Source organism: Trachemys scripta, chromosome 5 (genome assembly GCF_013100865.1).
Source record: "Trachemys scripta elegans isolate TJP31775 chromosome 5, CAS_Tse_1.0, whole genome shotgun sequence".
NCBI lineage: Eukaryota > Metazoa > Chordata > Testudines > Emydidae > Trachemys > Trachemys scripta.
In genome coordinates, this window is record NC_048302.1 from 61,185,484 (window position 1) to 61,200,023 (window position 14,540).

General features: G+C 36.9%; 1 protein-coding gene across 6 annotated transcripts in view; it reads left to right on the forward strand.

Annotated features, from left to right (window-relative positions):
• Positions 1-14,540, forward strand: part of GRIA2 (glutamate ionotropic receptor AMPA type subunit 2) — a 122,708-nt gene that overhangs the window by 57,251 nt on the left and 50,917 nt on the right. For all 6 annotated transcript variants that reach the window (XM_034770682.1, XM_034770677.1, XM_034770678.1 and 3 more), the window contains exons 4-6: positions 1,734-1,930; positions 6,054-6,107; positions 11,261-11,422. In XM_034770682.1, the coding sequence (XP_034626573.1) occupies positions 1,734-1,930; positions 6,054-6,107; positions 11,261-11,422 (413 nt within the window). The remainder of the gene's footprint in view (positions 1-1,733; positions 1,931-6,053; positions 6,108-11,260; positions 11,423-14,540) is intronic.

Below are 14,540 nucleotides of genomic sequence, written 5' to 3' on the forward strand. Positions count from 1 at the left end.
AAAACAAGAGGTCCAAGCTGCCACGTGGGATCCGTGGAGAAGGCACTAAAAAGAGGGAGTCTCCCAAGGAAGATTCTATTTATTAAGGGAGATTTAACAAGTCTACACCTAAGTTTAAAGCATAGAAACCTTTGTGAGCAAAGATGCATGGGAATATATTGCAAATAACAATATATATTCAAACCATGCCCAACTAAAATTCTTGCCAGCACATAGAAAGTGTATAGTTTAAAGACGTGGAAGGACTGCAAGCTGCAAAATGTGAGCTAGGACAATGATTCTGGTTTTGCTGACCTGCCCTGATCTGTTTTAGAGTCTGTTAATTTGATTTTTAGATAAGATATCTATATCTTTTTTGAAAAAGCCAACATCCATCAAAAAATAAAAAATGTCCCACACACAATGTAAAGATCTACAGTTGTTTTCAGGAGTCAATGAATGTAGAGGTTTAAGTCTGAAATGATGGTGACCAATCTTGTATATCATTAACATTTTCAAAGTGTCAAAATTAATTGTTAAAAGTCTATTGGTCTTAGTTTAATGAACCATTTGCAAATTACAATTCAAATTTAATTCTCATGGTGTTCCTTGTCCAACTATGTGTGTAACTGCTGTTATTGTTAATGAGAGTAATGTGTGAAACTTTCTTTACATATTGTGGCAGAAACTTGTCTCAAAGAAAATGCATGGCTCAGTTTATTTACACAAATCAGAAATGACTACTCAGGTTTTATGGTAGATAAACTATACACAGACACCAGTGTGGTTGTGAAAAATCTACTGACTTGAGATAAATACTATATGCCATCCTAGAACACTCCTTTTGGGATTCTCTGGGTAAAATTTATAGCTGATAATTCTCACTCACTGCTGGCAGTTGGAGAAATAGTGTTTATTTCAGGGTAGGCTTTCATTACTTGCACTGAATCATATCTCTCTTTATTCTGTTCTCCTTTACTTTGTGTAAGAGAAATGTAAACCATTAACATTTCTACTGATCTTACAGGATATTGTTAGCTGTTGAAATTGTACTCAGAATCCATCTCTCTATCAAGATTCCATGTCCTTCCAAAATAAAATAAAATAACATCAGACATCTGTAAAATTTGCTTGTGAGGTGTTAGTACTGAAACTGTTTAGGGTTAGAAAGAAAAGCATTTAATCAGATCTTCTATAACTGGGGTTATTACTTTAGTCAACAGAAATAATGGCTCAAGAAGCACCACTGAAGTAACTGGGAGTTTTGCCTTGACCTCAATGACACTGGGATCAGGATCAGGCTTTAAATGAATTGCCACTAAAGCATGGGAAAGTAAACAGTTCAATAGCATTTAGTAATAAACAAGAGATGTCGCTGCTGTAATTGGATCATTTTTCTCCTAAAAGGCCTCTTATGAAAAGTAGAGTATCTCCCAAATGCATTGGAAGCTTTTATTGTAGGGTGATACAATTTCTTCCTGAAGCCAGCTGAAGCAAAAACAAAATGTAATTGTTTATAGGGTCCAATCCTGTATTCCTTGTAATGACCTATATGGAAGTTGTGTGTGCACAAGGCATGGAGGATCAGGGCCAGGTACATCACCTTTTCAGGAGAGTTCTGTCACAGCTGTCTTTTTCTGTTTGTCAGCCACACAAGTTACTGAGTGGTCTTTAAAATAAATTAGCTACAATTCACATGTTATGGGCCTGTGTTATTCTTGCGACTTTATTTGTTGTCTTTCACCTCTTACCAGGCTTATCAACATTGCAAGCGGTCCTGGATTCTGCTGCTGAAAAGAAATGGCAAGTGACTGCTATCAATGTAGGAAATATTAACAATGACCGAAAAGATGAAACTTACCGTTCACTATTTCAAGATCTGGAGGTGAAAAAGGAAAGACGAGTGATTCTGGACTGCGAACGGGATAAAGTGAACGACATTGTTGATCAGGTTTGCTACACTCAATTTTTAAATGACAGCAGAAATGGAAGACTTCTGGTTGTATAAGGATACATAATGAGTGCTCCTGTAGTGCTGCTTTATCAGCAGTTTTTATTTATGTATGATTCTATTTTGATAATCAGTTACTTTACCCTTTGAATTTTTTCTGTTCTATATAGGTTTTTATATCATGCTCATCACTGTAGTATCTGAGTACCTTTCAGTAGTGTATTAAGCAATATGACTATATATCTGTCACATGTTTGTTCTCTCATCCTCTCCCTAGTGGAGAGTTTTGTTTTGGTGGGTTTTTTTTAAATACATATGCCTATTGCAATGTGTTTATGTTAGAGAAGGCAAGATCAAAGATATGCACCTTGTTCTCAGAGCGGAGTGTGGTGAGGTTGGTGTTGTTCCTTAGTTCATGGGAAAGTTTGTTGCACAGTCTCGGAACGAACACACACACACGCGCGTGCTTTACTCTTATTGTTGAGAGTTCCATTGTGCCAGAGGAGCAATAATAGATGTGTTTCTATGATGCTGATGTAGCAAAAAGAAACTTCGGATAAGGAAGTAAGTCTGTTGCTTAATGTGGGTTTATTATTATTTTTTTCTATATCCAATACAGTGGCTACTCATCAATAAATAGATTTGCAATCACCAATTATAAAATCCCAAACCAATAATTGATAATCATTTAATATGGAGTAACTAATCTACTCAATCTAACTGCAATGTCTCTTGGAGCAGCAACTATATGCATATATGCATAATTGTTAAACCTCAGTAATAAAAATATTTAATAACCAAATAGGCTTTAAATAATCTAATGCATATAACTAGTAATTAGTTTAATTATGTTCATACACCATATGTCATCAGTGGGTTCAACACAAGAGTTTCTGGATGAAATTCTGTGGCCTGCAAGAGGTCAGACTAAATGCTCCAATTGTCCCTTCTGGCCTTAACATTTACAATACTTGGTGTTAGGTATTGCATTTATTTATACCCATATACTCCATTGAAGCTAATGTGTGGAATTTGGCCAACTAATTCATGGCTTAATGTAAATTACAGGATGCTCATCCCTGTCTCTGTGAATTTGTCAGAAACTAAATGAGAGAATCAACTAAATCTCCTTCCTTGTTCAAATTGCTCCTCCTCTGACTTATTTGAAAGCTGTGGGAAGACCTGAAGAGTCCCTCCTTCTTCCAGTCTTTATTTTTTTAGGGCAGTGTAAAAGCAGATGGCTCTATTGGTCCCTTGCGTCACCTGCTAGGCAGGGAAATGCAAATGTCTTTGAACCACGTGACTCCCTTAAAACTCTGGATTGATTGTAAATTATTTTAGATCAGCACCTACATTAGGACCTCAAAACTGGGAGGTGTACTGAATAGTGCAGACCCAGAGTGCCTTCCTCTCAGTACAGTTATTGAACTGGGTAGAGTCCTGGATGCCACTGTCATTTCCCAGAAAAGAGACTGTCGCAAGTGTCCATGTAATGCCTAATCCCAGTGCATCTGGAATGTCCTCCCTAAACTCAAAGCCGGTTAGTATTTTGAGTGGGCTTCCAATCCCTGGAAAAGCAATATTGGCAGCTCATGTGATTTTATTGTGAATCTCATGATATTTGGTGGGTTTTTTTCTTAAAGCCGCAGAGTCTGCTATCAAGTGATTTGTGAGAATTTCTGCTTTTAAAAACAATAAATTACTAGCCCTCATGTTTGAGGAGAAAATCTTGAAAATGTTACCTCCTAAAAGCTCAAAAGCAAGAGCAAATAAAATAGTCATTTTTAAAATCTCATGATTTGTTGCCTGACTCCGGATTTTTGAAGGAATATTAGAAAAGTAACCAACTCCTGTCCACCATAATCAGAGCACTATGCAAAGGGCAGACATTGGGATGGGACTCCTGATACAGGCGATCTGGAGCCTAGCAGCTTGTGGAGAATTGCCAGCATTTTCAAATGATTTTCAAGGGACAATTCTCTAAATTGGCAGGGAGTCTGGAATTTATTAGACTCCCAGCTACTGAAGATGTTAGTGTACATTCTGGTGAATTTTAACACTTATATATATTACTAGTATTTTTATCCCAAATTTAGAAAGATAGAAATAATGATAAAAAATTAAGTGATTTGACTAGTGCCAGAGCAGAAGTTGAAAGTTCTTGCTGTCAGTTCTTGCTGTCAGTCCCATGCTTGATCCACTAGAGTAGGCTACTTCTCACACTATTAATCTGTACCCTTTGTTACCAGAGGTCACACTGACTACAGAGCTGTGGAAATCAGCCGTGAGGGAGTTTAAGGCAGCCCTAGTACAATCTGGGCTGCTTCACCCTATACAACTTCAGAATTGGTCTGTGCTCCCACCAGACTGTCCCTGCTAATTTTGGCAGGTTTGCAGTTGTATTTTCTTATTTTAAAAATGTTTTTTTTCTCTCCTGTTACTATCTGAAAGACCAACACAACAGGGCAAACTGATTGACAAAAGATTGTATTAGGGAGTCAATGAAATTGACTACACACAAAGTACTGTCAAATGTACAGGGTAAAAAAACTAGAAAAAAGAGATTTTTATTTTCTAATCTTTTTCAGAGGTGTTTACAAAGTAAGTAGAAAAACATTCAGGCAACGTTTTGATTTTTAAGTTGGCAGTGTCACTTTCACTCCCTAATTCTGCAAACACTTCCTGCCAAGCATAGTGCTTATTTCTGTCAGAACAATTTAAACACCAAGTATAGATCTCGATTCAGGAAAGTACCTAAGCATATCATAATTGAAGCCCATGAATAGTCCTATTGAAGTCAATAGTGCAGAGTGATGATGAGACTGCTCGCTTAATAAGCCCTACACTCAGGAAGTGTTTGAAGAATCAAGTTTTTAAGTAATACATATGGTATGACACCTATAGTACAGAAGAGATCATATAAAAAGATATAAATGCCACAGATATATTATATCAATAATTGCAAATTTTCTGACCAAATTTAATCATGTATTCATTCATCCCTAGCTTCACTGAAAAATAATATCTTTAAAATTGACTCAAAATCAAGCAACAAAACTACTATCTATATAAATCCATTCTGTGTTCTATATTTCTGATATTTTGTTGCCATTTTGGAGTAGACATGACTGCTTTGGGGAGTGGCAATTTTTTTTTTTTTTTTTTTTTTTGCCTAAGTAGTATTTTGGGGTCCATACTAAATTTAATGTACAATTTTGAGTGTGATCATTTTCCAAATTTTAGTTTATTATCCAATACTTCACAGAAACCAATTAATAACAGAAAAAAAAAAACTAATTACAAGCTGACTGGTACATTAATTTTCACCTCCTAAGAACACTCTGTGAGCAAATATAAATACAGTGATAATGAACCCTAAATCTTTTATAATAGTATACCTGCCAAGATGTAAAAATATAAAATCTTACATGAATTGAATGAAGCTAAAGTTTCTATCAAACAAAAGCCTGACTTTATAGAAAAATGTGCAGCTTTGATGGGTGCCAGTATATATCGACTACCTAGATCTTGGATGCAGGCATGGCCACTTGTGCCTCCCTTCCCATTTCCCCTGAGAGCCAATAAGTAGGGAGTGGACAGCATGGCAGGGATGGGCAAAGCCTTGGCTTCATTTCCCCTTGCCTCCACCAATTAGTGTCCAGGACAGCTGAGCCAGCACAGAGGGTGTCATCATTTGCTGCTGGTACTTCCAACAGTAAATTACAGCTCTTTCAGAGTAAGGAGGAAGCAGGGAGGGAATTGTGCCACAGAAGGTGTGTCTGAGGCACAGTGTCTGCTGGGACTACAATTGGAGTATGCCTAAAGATACAGTCTAGTCCTTGGAATTCAACACACCTCTTTCAATGTCTTGGGGACAAATCTTCAGCTGGTGTAAATCATCATAACTCTGTTGATTTCAATGGACATGTGCTGATTTGTACCAGCTGAGGATCTGGCCCATGGCTTTTCTAGGTAAAATAAAAGCAAATATTTTGAAAAAGCACAATATAAATAAATAAAGATTAGTGACTAGAACTAATTTGTGGGTATTTTACTTTTTTAGGGTAAACCCATGTAGTAACTGTTCATTTTCAATTAAAATGAGTTTTCTTTTCTTTTACAGGTTATTACGATTGGTAAACATGTGAAAGGATACCATTACATCATTGCAAATCTGGTAAGTGATTTCATTATTACCATGTGCCTGCGTTACTCTTTTTAGCGTTAATAGTAACATACCAGGACAGTATTATGTTTTATGAGCTTGTAATAGATATTTTTTTGGTGTGGGGGGATGTTAAATTTCTTCCTCCTTGCTAAACTTTTGCTATTTTATTTCTTACAAAAATGTCTTTGGGGCTGGTGCGTTCAGGTATTGAATGCTTTCTATCAGGTTCCCCTCAACGGGAGTTGAGGGTGCTCATCACCTCCAGGAAGATGTTCAGCATTTTGCAGGATCAATCTTTTAAACTATATGCATGAGAGCAGTCCGAGTATATGTGGGAATTAGAACACTCATTGCCCTCCATGTAGACCACATCATTCAGTTAGGGAAAAAACATTACCATTGCAAATTATTTGTGCCATTAATTGGGGGAACCAATTTTTTGTGTCCTTCTGCTTTGTTCTTGGTGCATCTTCTCTTTTCAAAATTCCTAGGCTTTACATTTAGGCTGCTACTGTAATTAGTCCATGCATTCAGTTCTCACTGAAGTTAATGGAATGTTACAGGACAGCCATAGCAGGTCTTTCCTACATTGGATGTTATGTGTGTAGTTAAAATGAAAAGACAAAAAGTAAAGTAAGTCAGATGTACAGAAGTAATATGCCACCATCCAACTAAACTATTCCAAATGCACCTCAATACTGACATCTGATATTTATTCCCATCACAATGTTGACTGGGTTTGCTTTTGGCTATTAGTGTGGTCAGGACTGGGCTGAGAATAAGTATACAATATTATTGGATATAATATATATAATATATAAATATTAAGTTGAACTTGAGCTCACCCAATTAATGTTGGGTGAACTATATCTTATATGCTCTCTCTTTTGAAAACTCTTGGTCTAGATTTTGCAAAGATCAGTAAAACTGTGTCACTAAACTATTACAAAAAGCCAATAAATAACCTTATATTCCAAGATCATGCTACATTATTTTCTTTTAAGGGCTTCTAGTGTCAGGGCCCAATTTTGGAGTTCATACTCACATTGGTAAGCACTTGATCAGGCAAATAATCCCACTGATTTCAGTGACAATACTTGTGTTGGCAGTCAGCAACATGAGTAAGGACTGAACAATCAAGACCTAAACCGAGACAGAAAATGGACCCCCAAGGCCAAATTGTGACATTATCAGTGGCTTAAGAAGTGGCAGTGTGGAGCTGCACCATGCTATGAGCAGTGAGTGGCCCCGCAAATGGCACATTGTTTAAGAACAAGGGCAGTGCCCAGACTATACCATCTTTAGGATGGTACAACTTTCTCCTGTTTTTGTGATTAGCCTGCTCAGTGGGCTGATGTGGAAAGGAGGCCTCCCTACTCTTCTCAGCTCTGGGGCTCATTGACGAAGCCATCTGAGTGTGGGGGCTGCACCAATGACAGGCCACAGAAAGAGGAAAAATTGAGTACAGTCCTCTTTTCCTACAGCCCTCTTTCCCTACAGCACACTTGCATAGGGGTCAATCACAATCTGATCCTCTAGTTAATAGCCTATCTAAGAGAGATTCAGCAAACTCTTTACTGTTTTAAGGTTAATGATCTGAACTGCTATTTTTCTTTCTTTGAATATGAAGAGCCATTGAACTCAATGTAGGTATGCTGATTTACACCAGTAGAGAAATTGGCCCAAAGGCCAGATTCTGAAGGCTTGATTCTTTGTTACTCAGTTCCTGTGCTTGGGGCAGGGAGAGAACATGGACGCAAAGTAGCTATAAGCCACTTTTATGTTTCCTGTATTGTGGCACTTTGTAGGTGCTTGACTTGGCTTAGGGCTGCTCTAATTTACATTCTGTTTCCCCTGGTCCTCTAAAGGCTCTGAGAAAACAGAACAGCTCCAGACATGCCACTGCCTTCTCCCAATCTATCCTCTATTGGGATATCAAGTAGCCTCCCCACTTGCATGTGCAGGACATATTCTGTAGGGGCCATTTCTACCCACTTTGAGGCCCCTTTCTGCTGCCAGCGTGATATAAAGGGGTGTTGGCTTAACTGAGACTCAGATTCTGAATGTCTGTTCAAAAACAGAATAGTAGGGAAACATATTTGGAATTAACTTCATTTTAATCTTTCTTGAGAATAAAAGACCCAACCCCCATTTACTGCAGGTTTATTAAACAACAGAGAAATATGTCATGCCTATGAAATTTGAAGAACTACAAAACTTTGCTTAATTTCAAATAAATTTTTAGTTTTGAAGGACAGCAAATATATTTGTTTAAAAAGTGTGACTAGTCCATTTCAATACACAGATTGATATTTCATCCATTTGCTCTCATTTTGCAGCAGAGAACCTGTGTGATTGTAATTTACTGAACTAAACTATCTCAAAAATATTTTGGAGGTTCCTTTTTAATAATACATTTGCATACTACAAAATTGTACAGTAAGAATTCAAATGCAAATAGTACAGATCAGTATATAATGTTCTACACAATATACAAGGCAAGTACATCTTATCAGCCATCAGTGGACCCATAGATAATTTGAATTGGGTATTCAATGAAAGACAATCATCTTTGACTTTGAAGGATTCCCGATGACATATAGTTAATACTGTGAATTATGTATTGCATGTTTATATCAAAACAACCTGCGGTTAAGATCAGATTCAGAAAGACTGCATGATTCCTATGTAAATGCTCATATTAGCAAGCAATATGGCATCCACTGTGAGCACAGCAGCTAACATGCATCACCATAGCAATTGTGACAGTTTTTGGTCATGGTGGTTGGTGTTGCTGCTGCTTTTTGTATTCATTGTGAAAACATTTTGGGTGCACTTCGAGTTAAGTGTCTCAGATTAAGGTTTCCATTGAAATTAATTAGCATAATTATCTATGTTGGTTTGGCAATAACAGATTATTAAAATCAAAACATCTTTATTTTAATTGTACAGCTGAATGATAAATATACACCCATCATGGATCAGCAGTTCATTAGCTGGGACCAAATCCTTCAGTCCTGACATAGAGCCCAATTAACCTCAGTGGGAGCAGGAGCAGGACCTAGTCCTTACAATAGCAAAACTCCTATTGAAATCAGAGTATGTTTTTGATTCAGTAAGAAAAAGGACTGAAGGATTTGACTGTTGGTGTATGTTTAGCATACAGTAACTATTATAGCTACATACACACTAATTAAAAATATACACAAGTTACTAAAATGGTATTTACTGAGGGTTCTGGAGATCACATGGGGCTTGGGAACAAGACTGAAGTACACTTCTCTCCCCCTTTCCTATGGTTCTCCTGTGGTCAGCAGGAGAGGAGAACCCACAGTGAGTCTTAGGCATGTCAACACGGTGTACACTAAAAGTTGCCTAGTGCACTTTACCATAATGCTGTTTGAAATGGACTACATTAACATGTGTTAGAGTCCTCTTAGTACATGCCAGCTGGTCCACGAGCCAGTTAGTGCGCAACATGTTAGTACATGTTAGAATTTCCACCAGACTAATGCTCCACGTAGACTTGCTCTAAAAGGCTCTTTATCTCCCTCTCCCTCCCACAGTCTTTCTCCTCTGAGGGCACTATTTAGGCTTGTCAGAGGCTGAAGAGCCAAGTAAGGGTGAAGGGATGAGGATAAGGGTCATCATTGCCTCAGACTACTGGAGGGCTAACAAGCTCCTAAGAATAAGTGAGGAACTGATATTACTGACTTGGTTAGAGACGCACTTGGGTGACCTTTGAATGTCCGTAGTTGTGGAGCTTCCCTCATATCAGCTTCAAGGAGACAGGGATACCCCCATCTGTTCTGCCTCTCCAGCTGTCTGTTCTCACCAGTCCCATGTTAGCACTATTTCAAAAAATGGAATTTCCCAGAGAAAATCTTAAAGGTGAAGGTGAGGGTACATAGCACTAAGAATCCTACCAAGAATATTGTAGTGAGAGCAAAATTAAGAAAATGAAAAACTCTGGAAATTCAGAGTTAACATTAAACTTACAAGAAATGAAAATACTTTGAAAGTATGGACATTCACAGCTTAGGGACCCAAACTACCTTAACTGTTCCCTATAACAGTGCCACAAGAAAATCAGAAACTCAGACTACAGAGAAAACCTATCCAGGCTGTCGTCATCTTCTGTCTTAATTACTATAACCTTCTCTCTGCTCTTTCTGACATGCACATTATCCTGCCCCGCCCAGTCTGTTCAGAGAGCAGCTGCTAAAATCATCCTGTATTTCTTGCCTGTCATTCTGACCACCTTTTTGAATCCTTTCATTGGCTTCCCCTTTTCTGCCATAGAAAGTCTTTGGCTTCAAGGCTATTTCACAGCTCTGCTCCTCCCTGCTGTTTACACTGGTCTTTTCTTCATGAAGCATAAAGAAAAAATGAGAAGTAATTTAAAAATCACCTGCTTATTTGACAGCTAGTTTGTCAAAATTAACATAATTCCCCTCATTTAATGTGGGCAAGTGACACTTCACTGTAATTCATTTTCTCTTTATACTGCATATACGTGAAGCAGGGACATAACTAGGCCCTCAGATTCATGTATTTGGCTTCCACAAATTTTTAGGGGGAGCCCTGTTTCCATGTATCTGTGGGTGGAATTTGGCCCTAACAATTTGTCTTAAAATGACTTGCTTCATTCTCTAGGCTAGAACAACTTTATTTCCATGACAGAATAAGAATATTCATATCAGCAAAAATAATATTTTATTACAGGGAGGTTTATAAGGGTCTTCCCACCATACTCTCTGTGAAGGCAGATCATAGCAATCCTTCAGTGAGACAGTGGCTGACTCACTGTCACTGGTTAGGGATAGATTGTGTAGCTGTTTTTCATGATAGTGAGTACTTACTCACATGAGTAGTCCCATTGAAACAAATGAGATTGCTCACATGAGTAAATGCTCATCATTAAAAAGGACTGCTAAATTCAGCTTTTAAATGGTAAAGGAGAGTGACAAGACACACTCTCTGTATCTTCACAGTGTTCCCAGCCACTGCTGGCCCTCAGAGCTCTGGTCTGAGTCCAGATCCCTGAGAAAGGGAAATGTTGGGTTACATTTCTGCAGTAAAAATTGCATGATAACTCTTTACTTGTACCTACTAATCTGATAGACATGGTGAAATAACTGACACATGTTTTCTGTGCCCAGGGATTTACTGATGGAGATTTATCAAAAATCCAGTTTGGAGGAGCTAATGTCTCAGGCTTTCAGATAGTGGACTATGATGATCCCCTGGTATCAAAATTTGTACAGCGCTGGTCAACATTGGAAGAAAAAGAATATCCAGGAGCACACACCAGTACAATCAAGGTACATTTTTTATTTATTTTAACTCGGATAGAAGAGAAGATGGGGTGGGTTTGGAGAGAAAGACAAAAGATAGAGCAAGGCATATGAAATCAGCTATGCCAACAACGTTTTATGTTCCTCCAAGCTACTTTTAACATTCTCTCCCTTAGGGCTGGTTAACAGAGATCCTGTACTGTCACAAATGTTCAAGATACCACTGTAAAGCTGTGCCTGGCAGCATGTTGTGCAGTTGTTTATGATATGACCATATAGGCACTGACATTTTTGGGGTTTATTTTTTTTCTTTATTTTAAAATCTCTTCCTTAAATCTTCTAGATGAAAACATACATGCACACTCACAAACACACTCATGAGCACACGAATCCACAGCCCTTTGTGGTATAGCATCATCTTCTTCCTGCAGTATCCTGAAAAATAAATGGCTTATAAATGCGTGGAAAAGCATTGTATTTTGAGAGAGATGTTTAAATCGAACAAAGTCTGTTTTAAAATTAAAATATTCACAATAAACTGTACTATACTAAAAGTGAGGTGTGGTCTGATTTCAGTCCTGAGTGACTCATTGAACTAATCATTTAATTTCTGTCTTAGTTTCCCCTCTTGGGAAAATCAGGATAATAATACTTTCATACTTTACAGGGGTGTTATAAGGATCAATTAATGTTAGTAAGGCATATTGAAGATGAACAGTGCTCAGTTAATACTTAATGATTTTAGTATTTATTTATAGATTCAGCACAATTAAATCAAATAATCAGAAGCGGCAGGGGAAATATGTATTGGGACTAACATATGTTTACATAAGTAGCATGTTATCTTTACTATATTATACTAACCATAAGGAAATAGATAACAGTTCTCATTTGATGATAAAAATTCTCATCAGGACTATGAATTGCAGAAAACAAACAAAAAATGTGCAACAACCATAATATAATGTAAAGTACAAATGAATATAGCTGATTACTTAATCGTGACAGTTTTTTGGGACTCAGTCAATGACATTATTTTTGCAGTTACCTTTGTGCATATGATTTGGTTAAAAACATGATGTGCACAAGAATCCCTTATCCTATTTCTCTGACAGAACAAGGTTAGGACTGCATCCTCCCTCAGTTCATATGTGCAATTTGCATTAGTGCACTGATTGAAGGTATAGTTTGACTGTGAATGATGAATACAACCTATAAGTTGTTCTCTTCTGAGTTCTTTGAAGGCTGCTGCTTTCCTTAGGGCCCCATTTTTCCCCCTTCCTCTACCTTACTCCTCAAATAATCAATTGAAATTGTTTGTGGCCTGGAAAGTATATTTTACAATGAAAAGACAAAAGGAGCTCAAGCTATTTTGCTTATCAGGAAGTAAGTTGAGAGGTCATTTGATCGTTGTGGTTTATAAGGAAGGATTAGATTTTTATTGGTAAATGTCAATAAAGGTTTATTTCACTGTACACACGCAAACTGATGAAAAAATGTTTCCCTCATTAATCATTGAAATTTAGAGATAAACAAAGTAAGAAAAATGCTGCTTGAAAACTCACTAGAGTATAAGGATATCTATTTTGTATAGTTTGATGTGTGATGTTGACAATTTGTCTTTTATGCAGTGTTGTTATAGCTGTGTTGGTCCCAAGATATTAGAGGGTGAGGTAATATCTTTTACTGGACCAGCTTCGGTGTCCCTCTCACCAACAGAAGTTGGTCCAATAAAAGATATTATCTCTCCCACCTTGTCTTCCTAATTTGTGTTATAGAGGTTATAAAGCTTTAACTTTTAGAATTTCAATGTCTACTATCATTTAAATAATTGTTGTCTGATTCGTCCATAATTTCCCACAACTGTAAATTGATAAAAATAAAAAAAACCTTAACTCATAATTTTTCCCATGAAAATTTAAATTGATAAAAATAAAAAATGCTTAAAAATAAACATCAATATTATCTGTCAAAATTATATTAGAAATCAAATCTTGCCAACCTTATCTATACGTATAGTAGTACCTACACAGGAAGAAATGTGATATTAGTGGGCTTTTTAATCCAGGAAAGACAGTTATAACAAGATCCAGAGGCAGAAGTTGAATTCAGCAATGTCAAACTGGAAATAAGATGCAAATTTTTAACAGTGAGAATAATTAATCATTGGAACAGATTGCCAAGGGATATGCTAAATGCACATGACTTTAGTATTTAAATCAAGAGTGGATGTCTTTCTGAAAGACAAACTATAGTTTAACTAAAAAATGTTGGGCTAAATGAAAGAAAGCTATGATCTATGTTATGAGAGAGCTGGTTACAATGGTCCATTCTGGCCTTAAAAATCTATGGGTGAAACCCTAGCCTCCCTGAAGTTAATGGGGGGTTTGGATTTCATTCTATGCATCTATGAAGAGTCATACTGAAGTATCCCAAAAATAACAGCAATGTAGAATGTGGCAATATACTCTAGTCCATCCTTTGTTGATACTTCCTTTGCCCATATAAGGAGCTTGACTGTTTAAGTATTATGGGTGTTGGAAATTTGTTGAATTCCTAACTATGCTGTGCAGAAAATTGTGACCGTGTGAATCAAGTAAAGTAGGCTAATTTGTTTAATATGCATACATTTTCATAAAAAATGCATGATAAGCTCTAATGGGTGGAAGTTGAAGCTAGACAAATTCAAACTGGAAATACATTTTCAGTTTTCAAATTTTTAACAGTAAGGACAATTAACCACTGAATAAACTTATCTAGGGATTTGGTGTATTCTTCATCACTAGAAGTTTTTAAATCAGATTGGATGTCTTTCCAAAAGATACACTCTAATTGAATCAAAAGTTATGACTTTGATGCAGAAGTTACTACATGAACTTCTGTAGCCTGTGTTTTGCAGGAGGTCACATTAGATTATCATAATAATCCTTTGTAGCCTTAAAATCTATGAAGCTCTGATGTGTAATTCTTCTAAATCTTCCAGAGGAATTTGTCCATCTGCAGCTTTCATCTCTGCTATTGTTTGAAAGGGATAAGTGGGAACAGTTGTCTTTTATGGAAGCAAAGTCATCTGCTACTGATGCTTCTGTGTTTATTGATTAGAACAAAAACTGAACTGAATCTTAAGGAATAGCTTTAGTTTTAA